Source organism: Martes martes (assembly GCF_963455335.1).
Source record: "Martes martes genome assembly, chromosome: 6".
In the NCBI taxonomy this organism is placed as follows: domain Eukaryota; kingdom Metazoa; phylum Chordata; class Mammalia; order Carnivora; family Mustelidae; genus Martes; species Martes martes.
In genome coordinates this window covers 22,118,773-22,141,608 of record NC_137893.1, presented here as the reverse complement: position 1 = coordinate 22,141,608, position 22,836 = coordinate 22,118,773, and the positions used below count along the sequence as shown (strand labels likewise).

The following is a 22,836-nucleotide window of genomic DNA, read 5'->3' as shown; positions in this document are numbered from 1 at the left end:
TGATCCTCGCCAGCTAATCTCCCATCCTTCCCAACAGGAGCTATTTTCCACAACTCAGGGTCTTCCAACTTAAGATTCTCGCTTTCCTCTTCAGCTCCCAGTGCCCAGGTGCAGCCGTGGTGGAAAACTCAGCCTCCGCCCACTCACCCAACAGAGGGAATGAATACGGCTTCCCCCCCCATTTCCTGAGGCTGTTTGGTATTGCCCAATCCTCAATTTGGGGGAAGGGGACGGAGAGAACAGTGCTTGGCCGGGGAGTGAGGGAAGATGATAGCCAATTGAATGAACCATCCATTCAGGGGAGGGGTTAAAGAGAGGCCTGCCCACTTCGCCCCGCCCCTCGCTCCAAACTACATTTCCCATTGTACCTCTCCAACCTCCCGCCGCGCTGCACGCCGGGAGTGTGGGACTTTGCGGCCTCAAGGTATTTCGGAACTCGTAGTCTTTAATCTAGCCACAAAGGTCCGGAAAGTTAAAGGGTATTATAATTCTATTTCCCTAGATCAATGATTTCATATTCTCTGTTCTCTTATACGTATTCAAGTGCTAATTAGTGTACAATTTAAAATTTCGTAAGTGAATTCTTACCAAGGAAGTAAATACTGTGTGTTATGGTCATCTGTCAGGACCTGGAAGCCTCTCCTTCCGCCCGGGCCTGGTCTCCGCAGAGGATCTGGTGCCGTCATGTCGGCTGCGATTGCAGCTCTGGCTGCGTCCTACGGTTCGGGTTCAGGGTCCGAATCGGACTCGGACAGTGAGGGCGGTCGGTGTTCCCTGCCAGCCGCCGACTCCCTCATGCACCTGACGAAATCAGCTTCGACCAAGCCCTCTCTGGCAGTGGCGGTGGACTCCGCTCCGGAGGTGGCAGTTAAGGTAAGCTCTTTGGTCACTGATGCAGTGCGGGACTTGTCTGCTTCTGCTCCAAAATCCGGCAGTCTCTTGTTAGCTCCCGGGTTACCTCTTCCTCGGTGAGGAGACTTAAGTTGCTAACGCTCGGATCTCTTCTTCCTACATGTGTCTTCCTCGGGAGAAGCCGGGACTTGGAAGTTCAGGACAGCTCTCCACTGCTCCCCGCTCTCGCCTCCCGCCAGCAAGCAAGTGGGAAGGGGAGTCGGGTTGTGAAATTTGGATTTATTGTGATTAGGATGTGGCCTGGGTAGAGCAGGTTTCAGTCAGAACTTCCCAAACTAGAGTATGTATCCTCCCTTGAAGTGAGTGATGGCCCGGCTTTGTTCTGTTTCTGAAGTCAGAACTCGATTCTGATCCCTGCTCCACCACTTCTGTGAACTTACAACCTTCTCTGTTTCATCGCCTGTGCAATGGAGATAATTTTAGAAGTACATATCTATATGAGAGGGTTATGTAAAACTTAAGTGAAATGGGGCGCCTGGGTGGCTCAGTGGGTTAAGCCTCTGCCTTCGGCTCAGGTCATGATCTCAGGGTTTTGGAATCGAGTTCCACATCGGGCTCTCTGCTCAGCAGTGAGCCTGCTTCCCCTCTCTCTCTGCCTGTCTCTCTGCCTACTTGTGATCTCTCTCTCTCTGTCAATAAATAAATAAAATCTTTAAAAAAAAACTGAAGTGAAAGGATACAAATGTAGGTTATAGTACAGAGCCTAGTATCTAACGAAAGTACAGTAAATGTTAGTTTAACCCTTGTGATTATGTATGTCAAAGAGTGACAAAAGCCCTTAGGTTTAAGAAACAGTGTTCTTGATCCCAGTTGAGGAAAGTGATAGAGGGAGACATTGGTTGTATGGATCATTTAACAAATATTTATTGAAGACATGTTATTTACCAGGAACTATCCTAGGGGCTGAAGACACAGAGGTCCACAAGCCGGACATCTTTGCATACATGCTAGTGGAAGAGGCAGCCAATAAAACGTGAGCAAATAAAGCGGTTGCAGATTGAATTGAGTAGTATGTAGGAAAAAATAAGAGTTCTATGATAGGGAAGAAGATAGGATTATGACTTCCATAGATTGGTCAGGGAAGTCTTTTCTGAAAGAGTAGCTTTGAAGAAGGAGGAGAAACCAGCCATGTGCAAGATAAGGCAAGAGTTTCCAAAGGAGACAGCAAGCTTGGAGATGACGAAGAGCCTAGTGGGTTTAAAGATCTGAGAAAAGGTTGGTGTGTCTAGAGCCAGAGGAAAGCATCGACCAATTGGTAGTGTACGCCCAGTAGAGCCTAATGGGGGTGATCAGAAGTTCAAGATAGGGTGATGGGAGGCAGTGTGCAAAAATTACTTTGTACTTAAGATGTTTCCTATAGAATTGTCAAATCAGTATGTTGTATATCTGAAACTAATAGAACATTGTATGCGAATTATACTTCAATTAAAAAAAAAATCAGACCAAAAAAAAAAAAGATGTTCCCAAGGCAAGTCTTCTGCAAGTTTTTATGAATTTTACTTTTTATTAATAGAATGGTATGAAAGAATGCTTAGGATCCTCCTATCTTTATGACAAAACAAACTCCCCAAACTTGTTTCACCCACTCCAGCAGCCTCCTGAGTTGTCATTCTTTGCACAGCTTAGCTTTTTGGAGCTCTCACTTCATCTCGTTTTCTCAACCAAGTGCAACTTAGCATAGCCTCTTAGGAAGCTACTTACTCTCCCTAAGAAATGTTGAGAACTTGTCAAGTTCTGCTATCTGACTTGAATATCTGTATCAAGTGACACTATTAAATAGGTCTTGTTTCCTGAAACTTTCTCTCCCATGGCTTCCGTAGGGCCACCCTCAGTCTTCCGAAACCCTGCTCTTCTGTGCTCCCTTGTATGTTTCCTTTGACTGTGCCCTTAGTCCCCCTTTCACCCCTCATATTCTCTCATGCCTTCAACTTCAGTCTGTGCTTCTGATAACTCACAGGTGAGCACTGCGAAGTGGTTCACACAGGCTCTGACGTCTTGCAAGACTGCCGGGATTCAAATACTGCTCCAGCACTCACCCAAATGGTCAACTTGGATGAGTTACCTTTTTTTTTTTTTTAAAGATTTTAATTATTTATTTGAGAGAGAGAGACAGAGAGAGTGACAGAGAGCACAGGTGGGGAGGAAAGGGAGAAGCTGGCTTCCCGCTAATTAGGGAGCCCGACGTGGTGTTCAATTCCAGAACCTTGAGACCATGACCTGAGCCAAAAGGCAGACACTTAACCAACTAAGACACCCAGGCGCCCCTTGGATGAGTGACCTGAGTGTTCTGTGCTGAAGGTTTTCTGTTTTGTAAAGTGAGGATGACACTAGGACCCATCTCGTGGATAGATTTGTTGTAAAGCACATTCAGCGCTTATGTGTAACACTGTCAGACACACTGTCTGTGCTATTTCCAACTCTAAACCCCTTACTAGCTCCAGAACTACTAAACAACTCTCTCTGGAGGGTTCTCAGGCACCTCCAATCCAATGTGCTGAAAAATTAGACTTTTTTTTTCCTCTCAAGGTCAGCCTCACCTGTTTTTCCCGTTTTGGTTAATGATCCCACAACCCACTTACTAGTCCGAGCCAAAATAGAAAGGTCTTCCTTTCCTTTTTCCTCAGCCCCTGGAGCTAGTCGTTCAGCTGGTTCTAACATTTCTGCTCCACTAATTTCTCTCAAATTAATTTTTCCTGTCCATTTTCACTGATACAGCCTTACTTCAAGTCTGCATTACTTCTCCTAGGAGTCATTCTTGTTTTTCCTTTCTCTTTGAACCCCTGCTTCTGGGTAATGGGTCCTGTCATCGTGACACAATGGTATTTATCAAATATTTTCTTTCAGATTTTTATTTCTCTGCAAGACTCTTATAATAACCTTCTAACTGGTCTTTCTACTTTTTCCTTTCTTCTTTCCTCATTCTATATCCCACTCTTTCCTTCACAGCGCATCCAAAGTAATCTTTCTGAAGTCCAGTGTTATATCACTTCCCTGCCCAAAGACACTGTGTTACTACGAATTCCTAAGTTCTTGTGTAACCTGAGGCCTGCCATTCTCCCGTACTGAGCTCTCTACAAAATAAACCCCCAAAGCCCTATTTTCTTTTTTTTCCCTCTCAAGATTTTTGGCCACACTGGTCTCTCTGACTGGAAATCCCTTTCCTTGCTACTCATGCTGCTTCCCCCACCCCCCGCCAAAAAAAAAATCCTACTCTCCTTCCATCTCAGTGCACATATTTCCTCCTCTGTCTGTCCAGGCAGCCCTCCTTGGTACCTCAGATGTAGTACTTGCTGCATATCTGTGACTTGTTAACTCTTCCTTTACCCTGAACTCTTGGGAGGCCTTGGGGACCAGAGATGGTTGTGTCTATTTTCATGTCTCCTATGCCTAGTATACAAGATTGAGGGAGATATATTTGGTGAAAGAATGAATTCAAACACCTGAAGTTTTAAGTAAGATAATCCAGAAAGAGAGGTTGTATAAGGTACCAAAGGTCCATTAGAAGCAGAGCACAGAGCCCACCTGCCCCGGCTGATGAAGGTTCTATGATGAGAGAATCAGGGACATCAGTTATCACTAGTTTGTGAACCAACACATGCTTGTAGGCAAAACAAATTAACAAATAAAACCTCAAAACCTTACACATAGTAAATGTGAGGATAGAGAAATGACCAAGGGAGGAGATGTGAAGCATGCAAATATGTTCATCTGTATTTGACTAATTGTATTATGACAAATAGCAAGCATTTTGACAAGAGTATAAACTTAAGCAGTGTTTTTAATCCATTTTCCTGAACGCAAATGAGATTGAACATCTTTTCATATATGTTATTGGTGATTGGACTTTTTTTTTCTTTGTGAAGTTGACTCTTGGGTCGTCTTCCTTCTGATTTATAGGAAATCTTTGTATAGTCTAGATAATATCCTGTGTCAGTTACATGTGCTGCAGATATCTTTTCCAGTTTGTGGCTTGTCCTCTTGTTCTCTACTCTGTCATGATAAACAGTTGTTTACTTGTCTAGTCTTAGCAGATTAGTCTTTTATGAATTGTGGTTCCTGTTTCTTGTTTGAGAGCTTTTCTTATCCCAAAGTTATAAGAATATTCTCCCATTTCGTTTTTTGAAAGCACGAAGTTTTACTTTTTACATTTAAGTCATAAATCCACATGGAATTAATTTTTGTGTATCGTGTGAACATTTTTAATACTATGGCTTGATCTTTTGGTAGGACTTTTTCCCTCACCCCTTATTGTTGTTGTTAGTCAAGAATGTTGTGGCTCTTCTTGTCCCCTGTAATTCTATATACAGTTTAGAATTGACTTGTAGAGTTTTACTAACATCCAGGTGGGATTTCATTTGATTGTAGTCAACCACAGATCAATTCGGAGACAATATTATATCTATTCATTTCTTTAGGTTTCTTTAGATTTTTAATTTCTTCCGAAGTGTATAATTTTCTCCATCAATATCTTGAAGTTTTGCTGCCAGTATTTCTAAGTGTGTCTTATTTTTATGCTAATATATTAATAAATAGCATTATTTTTTCTGTTTATTTAATTTAACTGATCTTGCTACTTACATAGTTTTATCTGCTGCAAGTATGACAATATTTTTTTCTTTCTTTGACTCTATTTCTTTCATTTTTTTTCTTGCCATGCTTGCTAAGTTTTCCAGAAAGATCAAAAGTAAGAAGGTTGAAAAAGAATATATCTAGCAAATACTGAGCAAAAAAAAGAAAAAAAAAGTGGCATTGGTTGTATTAAGATCAATAAAGTAGACTTCATAATGATACAGGTTCAGTTCACAAAGAGGTATATGGCAGTTTTAAATTCATACGCATCTAATAATGAACCTGAAGATATTCAAGTAAAAATTTATAGAACTACAACAAAAAACCAACAAATCTACCATCACAGCAGAGATTTTACTATACCTTTTGATAATTGATAGAACAAGCAAAAAAGGACAATAATGAAATGGTGAATTTGAACAACAAAATTAACAAACTATGTAAAGGGAATGAAGAGCTTGCGCTCAAAGCAGAATATTTTTCTCAAGCACTAATAAAGCATTTTTTAAAAGCTGACCATACACTAGGCCAGGTACTGGTGAACTTCATTAAAAGGCCAAATAATAAAGATTTGAGGATGTGCTGGCCATTTGTCTTTCTTTTTTAAACAAGCCTTTAAAATAAACATCATACTTAGCTTGGTACAAAAACAGACTGTAGGCTAGATTTTGCCCACAAACTAGTTTGCCAACCCCTCTAAACCATAAAATAAGTCTCAATAATTTTTTTTTTAAAGATCTTATTTATTCATTTGACAGAAAGTGCAAGCACAAGCAGGGGGACCAGCAGAGGGAGAGGGAGAAGCAGGGTCTCTGCTGAGCAGGGAAGCCCCATTCAGGGCTTGATCACCAGGACCCCACGATCACGACCTGAGCTGAAGGCAGAAGCTTAACTGACTGAGCCACCCAGGTGCCCCAAGCCTCAATAAACTTTAAATCATGTTATCACATTCTCTGACCACGATGCTTCTAGGCTAACCAGTTAAATATAAAATTCCTGTATTTGAAAATTATGAAATTGTACTTCTCAATAACCCAGGGGCCAAAATAAAAAAATAATGATAATGGAAAATACTTTGAACAGAGCAATAAGGAAAGTAATACTTACCAGAACTTGTGAGGTGCAGCCATAGCAATAATTTTTTTAAGTATAGTCTTAAATACAGGTAATGGGAAAGAAGACAGACTTCACAGGAAGTTAGTATGCTAGGCATCCATGCTTTTGGATTGATTTTTTTTTTTTAATCATTCCATCCTTTTCCAGTGCTGATTTGTAAATTATGCCCTCAGTTTCTGCTCTTTGAGTGGTTACCCGTAGACATTAAAACATCTGAATTAATCAGTACTTTGCCTCTTACTGAACAGTGCAAAAGCCTTAGAATATTTCAGTTTTATTAACATTCCCCTACCCCTGCTTTAGCTATTAGCGTCCTGTATTTTTCACATATATTTAAACTTCAGAAGATGACTGTAAGCCAAGCTGATTCTTGCGTCTCGTATACAAGAGGTTGCTTTTTTCTCCTTACAGTGCATACTTCATGTCCTCTTGTGAGGGCTAACTGGTGGCAAATGCTTGTAGTTTTAGTTCGTCTTTTTTTTTTTTTTATCATTTATTATTTATTTGAGAGAGAGAGTGATTGAGCGAGGCAGGGTGGGCGGAGGGTAGAGTGAAAGAATCCCAAGCAGACTCCCCACTGAGCACCGAGCCCCACATGAGGCTGGATCCCATGATTCCGACCTGAGCCGAAATCAAGATTTGGCAGCGCAGCTGACTGAGCCATCACCTACATGCTCCCTCAGTTTGTCTTAAAATGTTTTTATTTAACCCTCTCTTTTGATGTATCTTTTCACCAGGTTTAGTTTACCTAGCGAGCAATTTTTTCTCTCAGCATATTTAAAATATTTTTCTTTTTTCTTCAGACTGCTTTTAAGACCCTTACCCTCTGCCCCCTTGGGAGGTGGTGTGGTTTCAGTCTTTACGTTCATTATGGGATACCCAGATGTGGATTTCTTTTTGTTTGTCCTGCTCAGAATCTGTGGGGTTTCTTTAATTGGGAATTGATGGGTTTGGAGTGTGGATCTTCAGTGTTTCTGGAAAGTTCTCAGTTCTTATCTCTTCTCGTATTATTTTAATCCTGTTCTCACTTCTTTTCTGCTAGAACTCCAATCAAACATATTTGTTTTCTCCAGTGTATGACAACAGTTATTTTCTGGTTAAAAATGTATTTTAATGCAACACTGTCAGATTCGGCAGTTTGGAAATCATGTAATGAACCCTTTTGGGTTGTAAGAGTTGCTTGTTAATTGACTTTAAAGTTAAAAAAGTAAAAGCAGGCCTGGCTCTCTCTTATTGTAGTCCATGAATGTTACTTTTCCCCAGTGCATTCCCCCCCCTGCTTTCCCATAACCAGCTTGAGTAAAATGAGGATTCTGCCTCTAATTTCTTTATGGGTGATCTTTCTTATACTTAGGAACTTCAACTAGATCACTTTTTTCCTCTGCATTTGTTAAGGGCCAAGCCCAAAGGATATCTTTATGTGAATTTCTGTTCTTTTATCTCATCCATGTAAATGTCCATCTTAGGAGTTTATTCATTTCTACTTTCTGGGGGGGGAAAACTATAAATTGATAAATAGCTCATAATGATTAATATTTGTTTTCTGCTTTATAGTTTACAAAGTGCTTTTCCATCTATCGTGTACATGAGTAAAAAATGTGAAAAGGACTCAAAAGTAAATATTATCTCATTATTCTGAAATTACTTTGAATCAACAGAAGATAACCTCTTCAAACTTATTTGACCCATACGGTACCCTTCACTCACTGCACTTTAGTTTTTATGGATAATTAAAACTGAATGGAAGTCCTCTGTAATTCTGTGGTAATTTCAATTGCATGCTTAATTATTATTAAACTCCTCTTGGGTATTAAAACAAGGTTGTGATATTGTCCAAGTTTTTCTAATTAAATGTATAATTAATTAAAAACTCTTCATTTTCTGGAGGGTTGTTCAATTTGTTCTACAATTTTAGCAGGAACCAGAGACTGGGACCTATTTATATTTTTTATTTGTTGCCACTGATGTGTATATAAGAGTAATTCTTTTTAAATTGTACTTTGCCCTTAAAATTTGGTATCTCATGGCACTCTGTTCAAAGTAATTCAAATTTAAAATCTCCTAATCGGAAAGATCTGATAAACCACATTTTAAAGTGGTTCTAGCAAACATATTCTGTGAAATCCACTGGGGATGTCTGAATGTAGCTAAGCCTTGTTATTTTAAGCAGTTTACTCTAGAATTGAATATTGAGAAACGCATTTAATTTAGTTTTTATGCAGTTGAAGCCATTTGTATATGACGTTGTAATTTTATGATCCTGGAATTTTTCTACTCAGCATTCAGCAGATACTGTTTCTAATCGGTGAAGATTCTAGTGTGCATTCTAGGGTAGTAAATAGTTCACCCTTGAACAATGAGAGGTTAGGGACAGCAACCCTCTCCCTTCCTCCCACCCTCCCCATGCAGTTGAAAATCCGAGTATCACTTTTGACTACTCAAAAACTTAACTACTAATCGCCTACTGGTGACAGAAGCCTCACTGATAACATGAATAGTCAATTAAAACATACTTTGTCATGTGTATTATATACTGTATTCTTACAATTAAGGAAGCTAGAGAAAAGAAAATGTTATTAAGAAAACCACAAAAGAAAATACATTTATAGTACTCTACCGTATTTATTGAAAAAAATCTGCCTACAGATTCAAACCTGTGTTGTTCAGGGGTTAACTGTATACAGATCATATTTTAGATGGCCTCGCATCTGAATCCCCTTCCTTAGAGTCTTAATGTGAGGAACAGCCCTTGCTGCCCCCAGCCTTCAGTGGTGAAAAGCCCAGATTCTCGTTCTCCCAGCTCCCTTTCAGCTAAGGCTCGGAACATTAACGTAGGTTGAGCAGACAAAGGCACGCACCTAAATTCTAATCTAAAACCAACCCACAAAGAAGCAAGAAAAGAGAATATGTTGAGGGGCAGCGGTGGCCAACGTCTAGTTTCCCAACTAGGCCAGTAGTCTCAACAGCATCCAGTGATAGCCACAGTGGTTTAGTAATGATGTTCAGGAATGGTGAACTCTTGTCCTCAGCAGACTGGTTCTGTGACATGCTTGATTTTCAAGTGGGATTCCATCTGTATACTCACCCTATTTCCCCAAACTGAGTCTCTACCCTTCTTGGCAATTCCAAGAGAAAAGATGAGATACTCAAAAGGATTCAGTGCTCTTTAATTGGTCTGTAAGGGTTTTTCCCCTGTTTGCAGTGAAGAACCCTGACTGAGAGTCTGCCAGTGATTTTTTGGTTTATTGCTCATTAGGTGTCTTTAACATCGTTCCTTGTGGTTACTTGAAATTTTTTCCCCTTCCCATTTATTCCGTTAGCATCTCGGGGTCAGTGACTTAATGTTGCTAGTGCTTATTTCATAGAAGTGCTATAGGAATTATATGAGATAATGTTGAGACAACAGTAAGTTCGTTAAGCACTTTTTCCCATAGTGCGTACCTTCTTCTAGCAAACTATATAATTCACTTAGTATATTGTTTATTGTATGTCTCCTCCACAAGGACAGGGAGTGATATCTGTTTCTGTGGGCCTAGAACAATGCCTGACACACAGTAGGCACCCAGTCAATATTTGTTAAATGTATAAATGAATTTGAAGTTACCACACTCGCTTTATGAAGAGGCCTGTGCCCCCAACTACACAAGGAAAATAACATCAGTTGTGAGTTCTAACATCTCCCACCAACTCCGAACATCTGTCCTTGTCTTTGTCCTCTGTTTCATCTCAGAGAGGACTCGCCTCTTCTCAAAGGATAACCTTCCAACTGTGCTGGCTTTTTTCCTGGGTTTCTCCCTACTTTCTCTTATCCTGTAGCTTATAATTGACTAAATCTTGGCTTAGTCTTTCCTTAAGGAGGGAAAAAACAAACTTAATTTTACCTAAAAAATTCTTCAATCTGGCACCCCATCTTTTCTTTTCTTTATTGCCAAATGTCTTGAGAGAGTAAAAATGACTACTGTCTTGTTTTTCTAAATCCTCAGTTATTAGTTCTGTCTCTTATGACTGCTTTTCCATACTCTGCCCCACTACCAGAATCTCTCTGGCAAAGGTTTCATGTGACGTAATTGCCAAATTCAGTGATCTTTAGTCAACCTTCGTCCTCTTTCTCAATGGATTTGACTCTTTCTTTTTTCAATTTAACAAATACTTATTGAACAAATACTTATTGAACAAATACAATTTAACAAATACTTACTGAAGCACTGATTACGCTGCATTCTACTAGGCAGTGAGGATGTAAAATGTTAGTAAAAACCATGTGCAACAAATGATATAATATCACAGTTGCTATAAGTGATTATGTAAAACATTCCTTAGGATTTTAGAAGAGCAGTTTTCCTGAGCCAAGAGAAGAGAAGGTAAAAGAGAAAATAAGAAGATGACATATTATCAGATAATAAAGGGAAATGCTCAAGGAACAAAGACAGTAATATCACCAATAGCACAGCTAGGGTGAAAGTGCTTGATATTTTTAAAAATCAGTGATTTATCTAATAAGGCAAAGGTGGGAGTGTATTACCAGATAAGGAGGTATTATAATGGATGAGACAAAATATGATGAAGTCTGTACTAGGATAGTGGGGACAAGGATGAGAAGGCCAGTAGAAGTAGGGTTGCTGGAGAAATATTTCAGAGATAGAATCAGTAAGACTCAGTGCCTTATTTGTTAGCGAGTAAAGGTGGAGTCACGGAATGAGACATAGCAAAGTGTTTGATGTGGTAGAACATCCATACCATGTAGTTCAATAGGCAGTTAGATAATATGGATCCAGATGCCAGGAGTGTGATCAAGGTTGCAGATAAAACTTTGAGGAGGAGATTGAAGTCCTGAGAAAGAGAAGATAGGGTAAAGATATGGACAGTTCTGAATCTAGAGAGGATGGAAGTCCAAGGGAGTCATACCTGAGGAACCCTATCTTTGAGAAGTAGACAAATTAAGTTGCCTGTTTTGGGTGAGGGTTGCTTTACAAGTGGTAAAATTTTGGAACACTCACTGTGTGCCTCTAGTACTATTTTTTGTTGTTGCTTTCTAGTCTTTGGTTATTAGTTGTTCTGAGTCTACCAGGTCTTCATTGGTCAGTGACATTGCTTCTTCTCCACCATCACTATCAACTTCATGATACCTCACCTTTTGAAAAAATTTTTCGATATTGTTTTGAATTGTGTTTTGTATTATGTTGACAGATGTATGTTGCATTAGCAAACGGCCAACAGAATAAAGAAGGTGATATGGTAGGGTTGATTCTAGGGGTCGAGGATACATGTGTGCGTATGAAATCCAATCTTTGGTAAGGGATGGTAGACAATAAATATATGGCGGATGATGATAAATGTTATGGACAAAAATAAAGCAAGGTAAGAGGAAAGTTAAAAAATTGAGCAGAGACCTGATAAAAGAGAGAAAACAATCATGTGGCTATCTAGGGAAAGAACATTCCAGGAAAAGGAAATAGTATATGCAGAGACCCTGAGGCAGGATTGACCTTTGGTGAATTCTAGGAATAGCAAATGAGCCAGTGAGGCTGGAGTTGATGAGCACTGGCACAGGACTAGATGAGGATGGAAGTTTGTGGGGGCAAGTTTCACAGGGGGCGACCATTCTGAGATCTCAGAAGAGGAGGCTAATTCTCAACCAGTTAGATTCAAACATCATTTTGTAACAGCAGTTCTGTAATTCTACTGAAGTGTAATTCAGAGATGGTATCTAACTTCCTTAAAAATTTCAAAATATAACTTGACTGCCCTAATTAAAGGAAAGGTATATATAGCCTGCTTAATATGTGAATTAAACATGTATGAATAACATGTTTTTAATATGTAAATACTCAGGCAGGACAATATAGGAAGATAAAATCCCCTATAGCACTACCTGGGGAACCATACTTACTCTCTGAGAACAACTGGTAAGGAGAAGTTACTCGAGGGTTTAGAACAGGAATAACATAATATAATATTTTTTATTATTTTTATTAACATATAATGTATTATTTGCCCCAGGGGTACAGGTCTGTGAATCGTCAGGCTTACACACTTCCCAGCACTCACCGTATCACATATCCTCCCCAATGTTCATAACCCAAACATAATATTTTAAAATCACACAGCTTCCTGCATGAAGTGAGGCTGTGGGTAGACAAGGGTAAAAGCAGGGAGCCTGGTAATCAGGTGTGAGATGGTAAATTAGACTGTGAGATGACCATGAAAGAGGACTTGAGAAGTGGTTGAACTTTGGATGTATGTAGAAGGTAGAGGATTTGCTGATGGATTGGAGATGCAACAGGAAAGATAGAGGAAGTGAGGATAACTCTGGGAGTTTCTGCCTAAGCAAATGTAAGGCTGGAAGAAGTCACTGGGGAAAAGGGGAACAGAAGTGAAATGTATCGAATTTGAGATGTCTGTTAGGCATCCTGGGAAAAAAGATGTCGAGCTAAAAGTTAGATACACAAGTCTTTAGAATTCAGAGCAGAGGGCCAGGCTAGAGATACCAATTTTGTATTTATTATATTTGTAGCAGGTGGTATAGTTACACAAAACAGAGATCACCAGTGATTCTGTAGTGGACATGAGATTTTCATGTTCATTAAACTGGGGGGTGAATTTCGGAAGGTTGAAACATTGGCATAGAATGTAAGATTTAGATTTAGAATATTAGGGCCCTGACACTTCTGTAGCCCAGAACCCGTGCCATCTGGGTATATGTCTAATAAGGTTTGCTGAATAAAGAAGTAGTTGTCCTGAATTTGGAACCAGAGGTTAGGTCTTTTGAATTCATAAAAAAGAGGACTTCGGCTCTCTTAATTTAAAGCTTTGAGTAGCTTATTAGCCTATTTAGAAATTTTTAATTTGTTCAGGTGGGATAAAATCAGCATTTTGGAAGGAAAAAAATGTTGTTATGCATTCTAACCTTTATACCTACATACATTACTTTTATTGGTCTTTGAGTATTAGAATTATTAATCATATGGTATTAGTACAATAAGCATAAAATTGGTATTAAAATAGCTAGTGTGACCTTAATATAGTTTCCAGAATAAAATGATTACTTGTCAGATCTTTAATGTTCATTTGGTTTTCTTTTAGGAAGATTTGGAGACTGGAGTTCACCTTGACCCTGCTGTCAAAGAAGTTCAGTATAATCCTACCTATGAGACCATGTTTGCTCCTGAGGTAAGAAGACATTCTATTCAAGATTCTGCCTTTTGCTAAAGCAGTTGAATTATACATAGTAGATAAACAGTTGGTGAATTTTTCAGAGTTTTCTCAAGAGAGTATGCTATTTAAACTTTCAAAAAATATGCCCTATTATATGCCAATTGTATCTCAATTTTTAAATAAAAGGAAAAGAAAAATGTACTTTTTTTTTTTAAAGATTTTATTTATTTATTTGACAGAGAGAGATCACAAGTAGGCAGAGAGACAGGCAGAGAGAGAAGGGGAAGTAGGCTCCCTGCTGAGCAGAGAGCCCGATGCGTGGCTTGATCCAAGAACCCTGAGATCATGACCCGAGCCAAAGGCAGAGGCTTAACCCACTGAGCCATCCAGGCGCCCCAAGAAAATGTACTTTTAAAAATCCACTATTGAGGGGCACCTGGGTGGCTCAGTGGGTTAAAGCCTCTGCCTTCGGCTCAGGTCATGATCCCAGGGTCCTGGGATCAAGTCCCACATCGGGCTCTCTGCTTCATCAGGGAGCCTGCTTCCTCCTCTCTCTCTCTCTCTGCCTTCCTCTCTGCCTACTTGTGATCTCTATCTGTCAAGTAAATAAATAAAATCTTTAAAAAAAAAAAAAATCCACTGCAGTTTATCTACCAACATACAACATCTGACAGAATGGAACAATGCCTTTTGAAAAAATAAATTTTTAAATATCTGATTCTTAGATGAGAATGTAGTTAACATCTTCCTCAGTTTTATTTAGGGAATATTACAAATTAACCGTAAGGGAAAAAGAATTTATTATTAGCATCATCAGTGCATAGTATATTGTGAAACATCTGGTTACAAATGCTCCTGTGCTAAATGCTGGGAAGAAATCCCATGCTAACGTGTTCGCTGCTCGGTAGTTGTCATAGTGTGTTTACCTGCTCTGGGTAAGACATCTTATGATGGTGATGATGATGATGGTGGTGATGGTGAAGATGGTGGTGATGGTGAAGATGATGGTGATGGTGATAAATGGTGATGGAAGCATAAAGAGGATGAGGAAGGAAGAAAGGCAAAAAACAGTGAAAATTGTCCATTTAGGAAAGTCTTGGTGTAAAAAAATAAATTTCTAGCTATTTCATTTTTAAAAAGGAAAGAATGCCTGATTGAGAAATAGAGATGCCAAAAAATGGTCATTATAAAACAAAATAGGCCTTCAGTAGCAGGATCTTTAAGAAATACTTTAAAAATGACCCCATATTTTATTGCAACTGGGTAGAGAAAGAGGTACTTTTTAATTTTTTGTTTTTTAGCTTGTAGTCACTTGTCCCTTTTTTTTTTTTTTTTGATAAAGCAGAGTCATAAAGCTGTTCTGTATAATTTGCCTGCTCAAGTTTCTGTAGTCACTTAAAATATGGCAGTTGAAATACGTAGCACAGCCGACGATGTCAGTGGTAGTATTTAGACAGGGCTCCAGCAGTTCCCAGGGTGTCCAGTAAGCAGAGATCTCTTTCTCTTTTTAAGAGATCTTTTCTCTTTTTAAATCTTATTTTATTTTTCTTAAATCCTTCTAGCCTGTTGAACCTATAGACTGTTTCATATCCCTTGGTACCATTTTAGCTGGCATAGTGAAGAAAGGTTTATCACATATATGCTTCGTGATTTTTTAAGTGAAAAGTGCCTCCATAAAATAGGGCCACTAAATGCAGAAAAAGAAAATTTGGAAGTAGGGTGGTGTGTGACATTCCTGTGTCAGTGCATTTTATATGGAGTCTCTTTCTCTTCCATTTTTAGACCTTTTGCATAACTAATACATTGCTGTGTGACTAGAGTTTTTGAAATTTAGAAGATTAAGATTTTTTTGGTGATACTGGTGAGGCCTATCATCCTCTTTGTGAGATTACCAATTCTTTTAGTATTCTGGGTTTTTTTCTCATGTTAGGGAGCCTCACATTCAAAATATAAGTTAATTTATGTTAGAACACTGATGCTGGTCATCAGTTTAAGAAAAGAGAGATGAGGTGGACAAATGAGAAAAAATTACTATTTTTCCTGGTTGCTAAATGAACTTATTACCTTTGAATTTTATGACTAGGATCTGTATAATTTGACAAAGTGTGGAAAGGTGTTAGCAGTTACTTTGATTGATGAAATTCACATTCCCATATCTTGAGAATCCATTGTTGCAAAAAGATACAGTCCTTCTCCTCAAGCTGCTGTTTACCAGAGATGATACCTTCAGTGTTGTTTTTAAAAAAGGTAGAGACCAGACTGTTTTGTATATACCTGAAGTGGTATTCAAGTTAAGGGAGAGATTGTATCTGATTGTAAAGATAAGAAAAAGTTGCATAGAGGAAGAACTATTTAAAATAAGGAATATTGGGGCACCTGGGTGGCTCAGTGGGTTAAAGCCTCTGCCTTCAGCTGGGGTCATGATCCCCCCCCCACCCCCCGCCCCTGCATCGGGCTCTCTGCTCAGCAGGGAGCCTGCTTCCCTCTCTCTCTGCCTGCCTCTCTGCCTATCTCTGCGAAATAAATAAATAAAATCTTTAAAAAATAAAATAAGGAATAAAGTCCAGGGTAAGAACATGAGATGTGGGGTTAAATACACTGCTTATTACCTCCGATGTAACCTTAGATTGCCTCAGTTTTCTTATAGTTAAAATGAAGACAATTTCTCCTTTACCGAGTTATATGGATACATGAACTAATGTATGATAGGGTTAGGAAACTCTCCGCACAGAGTAAGCATTTAGTAAACAGCAACCTTTGTTGTTATTTATATTACTATTATTGGCATTGATGCTAGAAAGGCTTTTATAAGGAAAGATTCCAGGCAGAAAAGAAAAGCATTAGCTCAATTATAAAAGATCCAAAGAACAGGAATACTTTCGTCGTTGTCAGTAAGGGAGAACAGGGAGGTAAGACTCACATATAGCATTGCGCAGGTATCTGGGGGCCAAGGTAAGCAATTTGGTCTTGATTTAGTAGATGATAGGGGCACCTGGGTGCCTCAGTGGATTAAGCCTCTGCCTTCGGCTCAGGTCATCATCTCAGGGTCCTGGGATTGAGCCCCATATCGGGCTCTCTGCTCAGCAGGGAGCCTGCTTCCCCCCTCCCTCTGCCTGCCTCTCTGCCTGCTTGTGATCTCTGTCTGTCAAATAAATAAATAAAATCTTTTAAAAAAATAGATGATAAATAGATTTTTAAAGTTCTTATTAAAGAGTGGCATAATCAGAGCTGAATTTGTAGGAAGACTAATTTTTTTTTTTTTTTTAAATTTATATAACTACGCCCCACTTTATTCCGGACCTTGAGCCACAGAGTCTTCTGTAACAATTCTTTTTTTTTTTTTTTTTTTTTTTTTTATTTATTTGACAGACAGATCACAAGTAGGCAGAGAGGTGGGCAGAGAGAGAGAAGGGAGGAAGCAGGCTCCCTGCCGAGCAGAGAGCCCGATGCGGGGCTCGATCCCAGGACCCTGGGATCATGACCTGAGCCGAAGGCAGAGGCTTTAACCCACTGAGCCACCCAGGCGCCCCTGTAGGAAGACTAATTTGATAAGGGTTTGCATGATGGAAAAGAAGAGGAACAGAAATTAATGAAATGAAACTGTCATTTATTACTGTATACCAGGTAGCATACTGAGGAATTTATATATTTGTGTACCTTATCTCTTTTAGTCTTCACAATAATCCTGTGCAGTAAGTACTCTAATACCTGTTTTATTTCGAGGAAACCAAGTCTCAGGTTACACTGTGAGCGAGTAACATATTTGAGAATGTGAGTTCATGTCACTCCTAATGATTGCTCTGTGGCTGGAAGACCAGTTTGCAGACTGTTATGGGGTTTACATGTCACACCCCTATGCACATACTTTGACTTTGTAGTTCAGTAAATTAACTGAATTGACCATTTCATTTTATAAAATATGTTTTTCCCTCCCAACCAAGGACTTTTCCTAACCGAGTCTCCAGATAAGCTTTCTCAAATTACAGACAGAACTTGAAGAGATACTAGCCATTGTTTTAGTCCACTGCTTTTCTTCTTTCACTCCATCCTTTTTGGATCTACTTAGAGAAATGTGTATTTGCCAGCTCTTGTAGACTCATATAAAACCCATAAGGCTCAGGGAGATTTTCAGATTTAAAATAATAGTACTTTTAGGAATAGAAAAAAATATATCAAAATTAAAAGAAAAAAAAATCCTAGTTTTTGTTAAAAATCTGGCCAGAAGGCTGCTGTAAATAGTAATGTTAGAGTGAACTTTAGAAATCAGATAGTTCAGTTCTTTTATTTTGTAGATGAGAAAACTGAGGCCCAAGGTCATAAAACCCACACTAATAAAATATTCTTATATTAATAATATTTAAACTGTGCTTTTATGTCTTAAAAGATCAAGGTGTTCTGCCAATAAAATTGAATGGTGGTGATCTTTTCCAAATTTGTGGAAAATAATTAAGTTATTCGGAAGGTTCTTCTTACCTTAAAGTTTGTTTATAAGTATTTAAAACATTGATGACTCCAGTAAATATTAATGAAAAACTTACCAGCAATCTAAGTATTATATGACTATTAGTTCAGTAACTTGGGGGGGGAGTTCTATATGTAAACTTATTATTATGATTTCATACAATCAGTTTTTACCAGTGTAAGTTTTCTTAATTCCTCTGATGTCTTACTACTAAGACATTGACCCTCAAGCATTCTACCTTCTGAAGACTTGAGAACCACTGCTTTACAATACACAGGTTTCTTAGATTTATCTACCAGTGTCTTAACAAATTAAAAATGCTTTCCTCGGGGCACCTGGGTGGCTCAGTCGCTTGAGCCTCAGACTCTTGATTTCAGCGTGGGTCGTGATCTCAGGGGCTGTGGGATCTGGGTGGGGCTCCACACACCATGGGGGCATCTGCTTGGGATTCTCTCCCTTTGCACTTCTCCCCACACACGCATGCCCTCACTCTCTCTCAAATAAATAGGTAAATAAATCTTTTTTAAAAATGCTTTTCTCTGGGTGCTTAAGTCAGTTAAGCATCTGCCTTCGGCTCAGGTCATGATCCTAGGGTGCTGGGATCGAGCCCTACATTGGGCTCCCTGCTCCACAGGAAGCCTGCTTCTCCCTCTCCCACTCCCCCTGCTTATGTTCCCTCTCTCGCTGTCTCTCTCTCTCTCTCTCTCTCAAATAAATAAAATGCTTTTCTCCTACTTTATAAATAAATCACTACTTCACTCAGGTGAAAGATGTAAGCATACTCAGGAACATCCTGAGATGTCGTGTTGTGAATTACGAATACTTAAATAGTATATTTTATATGGGAGATTAAGATTATAATTGACTGAAGTATACTTCAGTATGGTCTTATACCTCATTAACTTAAATATGTATTTTTAAAATCCCTTGAATGCAAATTTACTTTAAACTTAGTTAATTACCAGAAGTTAAAAAAAACTGGAAGTCAGTTTTGTGTGTTTTTTATAGGCTTTGTTTTTATTTTTTTATAAAGATTTTATTTTTATGTAATCCCTGCACCCAAAATGGGGCTCAGACTTACAACCCTAAGATCAAGTGTTGCATTATTTACTGAGCCAGCTAGGCGCTCCTGTGCTTTCTTTTGTTTTTTAATGGTTAACCCAGAATTTAAAAAGTGCATATTCAGAGAGACCGGGAACATCTGGGACACATAATTTGTAAGTAATTCAGAAGAGCTGAGTTCTGCTGAGTAACATTCTCTCCCTTTCTTTTTGGCATTTATTTAATGTCTCTGAGATCAGTTCCAATAGCTGCTGGTAACCAGGCAGTTAAGGTGAGCCAAAAGTACGGAGATCCTCCCCCAACCCATCTTCCTATTGGAAGATCTTTTTGTTGTCTCAGCTTAAGTATCTGTGAAATGTAGCACATTTTAATTTTTAGACTGCTTTAGGAATAGCACCCATATAAGAACTACTTAGCTATAGGTGGGTCTATATTCATATGGAAATCAAAGTTCCTTCACACTGAGAATTTTTCTTTAAAAGATGGGGCGGGTTGGATATGTATGGCCCATAAAAGAATTGTTCTTTTTTTGTAAAATCTTAATAACATAAGACTATGGAAATTGTATTTTCCTTTTTCAAATTGGAGAGTGTAAACATAATGATTAACTTATTATATGAGTAACAATAGGAGTAATGGAGGTTTTTATCATTTTAGATTTTTTTCCCCCAGAAATGTCAGATGCAGCTTTGCAGATGATAGCTGACTGTATTAGGTAGAGCATCTAGGAAACTTCTAAGTCACTTTATTATCTTTAGTTTTATGGATATTCCTTGTTTTTGTAATAAATTTCATGAGTGAACAAAGTTACCGTAACTGCCAGCTTTCAGCAGTCTACATGTTTTTCTCCCCTACATTTCCACCCATCAGCAAGGAGGAACTAATGTGTGCTGTGAAGTCTTAGTACTGTCCTTTATTATAATTCAGGATAAATAGTAATGAAAGTTTATATATAATTCAGAATAAATAGTAATGAAAGTTAATGAAAATTGGATATTTTTAAATTGAATCATTTTAAATATAGAAGTGGAAGCTGTCAATATAAAAGAGTATTATAGTAATTTATTTTCTTCTGAAGCAGAAAAACCATAAGGCACGTGTAACAATTAATTTCAGATTTTTGTGCATAATATAATGTTGATATCTAGAGAAGGCAGCATTCTGCTTAAGAGAGGATCAATAAGTTATATTTATGGCTCTTAGAAATGTATCATAGGAAAGGTGGTTTCTAATGGTAGTGACTTAAGATGTTCTAACTTCGAAATACTTCATCATGACAATGTACCTACAGAGCTCAAATAAAAATACCTTGTCTAATTCCACAATTTCCAAAGTGGGAAGTTCACTTTATTCTTCATTTAAAAAGAAAATACAGGGACACCTGGGTGGCTCAGTCTGTAAAGCATCTGCCTGTGGCTCGGGTTACGATCTCAGGGTCCTGGGATTGAGCCCCATGTCAGGCTCTCTGCTCAGCTGGGAGTCGCTTCTCCCTCTCACTCTCCCTTTGCAATTCCCCCCCCAAATAAATAAATAAAATCTTTTAAAAAAAAATACAAAGTTGGATTTTTCCATTACCATTAAAGAAATATTTTTAGTTAATAGTGCTTGATATAATCTGGTACTTTTTTACCCAATTTTTTAAAAAGCTGCTATGATTGACATTTAAGGAATGTTACAATGCAGTGGAATCCTAGACTAGGGTTTGTTCTAACCTGGTTCTACCAATTAAGGCTAAAACTCTTGACATTAGGACAGATAAAATACATCATCTTTAGTTTTTTTCCTTCATTTCTAACATGAAAAGGAGAATACCGCTCTAACGTTCCAGGATTTTTGTACAGATCAAAGTAAATAACATTTAGAAACCATTATGGAAGCTCAAAGCATTATAAACAAACAGATAATAATGTACTATTTTGTGTAAGACTTGTTAGTGTGGCTTTTCTCAGTAAAGAAATTTTATTTTCATTTGTAATGTCTTTTCTGGGGACTTTTTCAAGCATTTTACTTTTATTTTCTATTTCCAATTCTCTGCCCCCAGTGGGGTTCTGAGTAATCTTTCCTTCATTAGTGCTTTCTATATGCCAGGCATTATGGTAAATATTGAAGATTTTAAGTCTCTACCTTTGAGGAACTCACAATCTAGTGGAGAAGAAACATGTATTTTTTTAAAATTACATCATGATGCCATTATTGATATAAAAGTCACCAAAAAACATCTTTACAAATTAAAAAAAAAAGTCACCAAAAAAAATCCCAAATCAGGATTTAGACAAAAATACAGTTACTTTCAATTATCAAGAGCAGCATTGTGAAACAGAACTTCCTGCAATGGTGGAAATGTATTAGCCAATAACCACATGTGACTCTTGAAGTCTTGAGGTTTGGCTAGTGTGACTGAGGAGCTGAATATTTTAGTTCACTTAATTTAAATTTAAATAGCCCCCCATAGACTTAGGAGAGCTGGATTCCTCTCTTTCTGACCTAGGGGCTAACAAACAGTGCTAATCAGTCATGGCCCAGCTGCACTAAACATGTGTGGGGAGCATGTTCCCCAATAGGAACCCAGTATGTCCCCCAATAGCTCCTAATGATTTAGAGTTGATAATATATTGTACAATAATTCCATAATTCTAGCTTTATGTATCAGAATTTAAGTTTATTTTTTTCTTACAACATTGCAGTTTGGACCAGAAAATCCCTTTAGGACCCAGCAAATGGCTGCCCCTAGGAATATGCTTTCTGGATATGCTGAACCAGCTCATATCAATGATTTTATGTTTGAACAGCAAAGAAGAACGTTTGCCACATACGGTAAGGTGATTAAGATTTACAGTTTCCAGTTTGACACACTTTTGTGTGAATAATATGTTTTATCTTCTTGCTTTTTAAATTTACTAATCTAGTTTCCTTTTTAAGGTAGTGTATTTTCTTAAACACATCTATATTTATACAAATGGGAAGATGAACTCATGTTTTTAGCTATCATTCTAAATTTGCTGTGATTTCTGAGTACTAGAAATATTCTGTGGCCTTAAAAACAGAATATTCTCTGTTGTACTTGATAATGAACACTTGTTATTGAATGCCCATCATATGCAGATTGTTGTTGAAGTAGTAAATGACCAGATAGTATTAAGAGGTTACTTTTATTTTTAATTCCAGTATAGTGAACATGCAGCATTATATTAGTTTGCAGTATACAATATAGTGATTCAGCAGTTCTATACATTACTCAGTGCTCATCATGATAAGTGTGCTCTTAATCCCCTTCACCTATCTCTCCCATCCCCCCACCTCCCTCCCTCCTGGTAACCATGAGTTTGTTTCCTCTAGTTGAGAGTCTGTTTTTTGCTTTGTCTCTTCTTTTCTTTGGTCATTTATTTCTTAAATTCTGCATATGAGTGAAATCATATGGTATTTGTCTTTCTCTGACTGACCTGTTTCACTTGACTTTATACCCCCTAGATCCATTCACGTTGCTCCACATAGCAAGATTTCATTGTCTTTTATGGCTAAGTAAAATTCCAGTGTATATATATTATATCTTCTTTATCCAT

The 22,836-nt window shown here is 38.2% G+C and overlaps 1 protein-coding gene across 2 annotated transcripts in view; it reads left to right on the top strand.

The window, feature by feature from the left end:
- Nucleotides 1-398: 398 nt before the first annotated feature.
- Nucleotides 399-22,836, top strand: part of CDC40 (cell division cycle 40) — a 57,044-nt gene continuing 34,606 nt past the window's right edge. For both annotated transcript variants that reach the window (XM_080805179.1, XM_080805178.1), the window contains exons 1-3: nucleotides 399-873; nucleotides 13,681-13,767; nucleotides 21,961-22,090. In XM_080805179.1, the coding sequence (XP_080661305.1) occupies nucleotides 685-873; nucleotides 13,681-13,767; nucleotides 21,961-22,090 (406 nt within the window). In that variant the 5' untranslated portion in view covers nucleotides 399-684. The remainder of the gene's footprint in view (nucleotides 874-13,680; nucleotides 13,768-21,960; nucleotides 22,091-22,836) is intronic.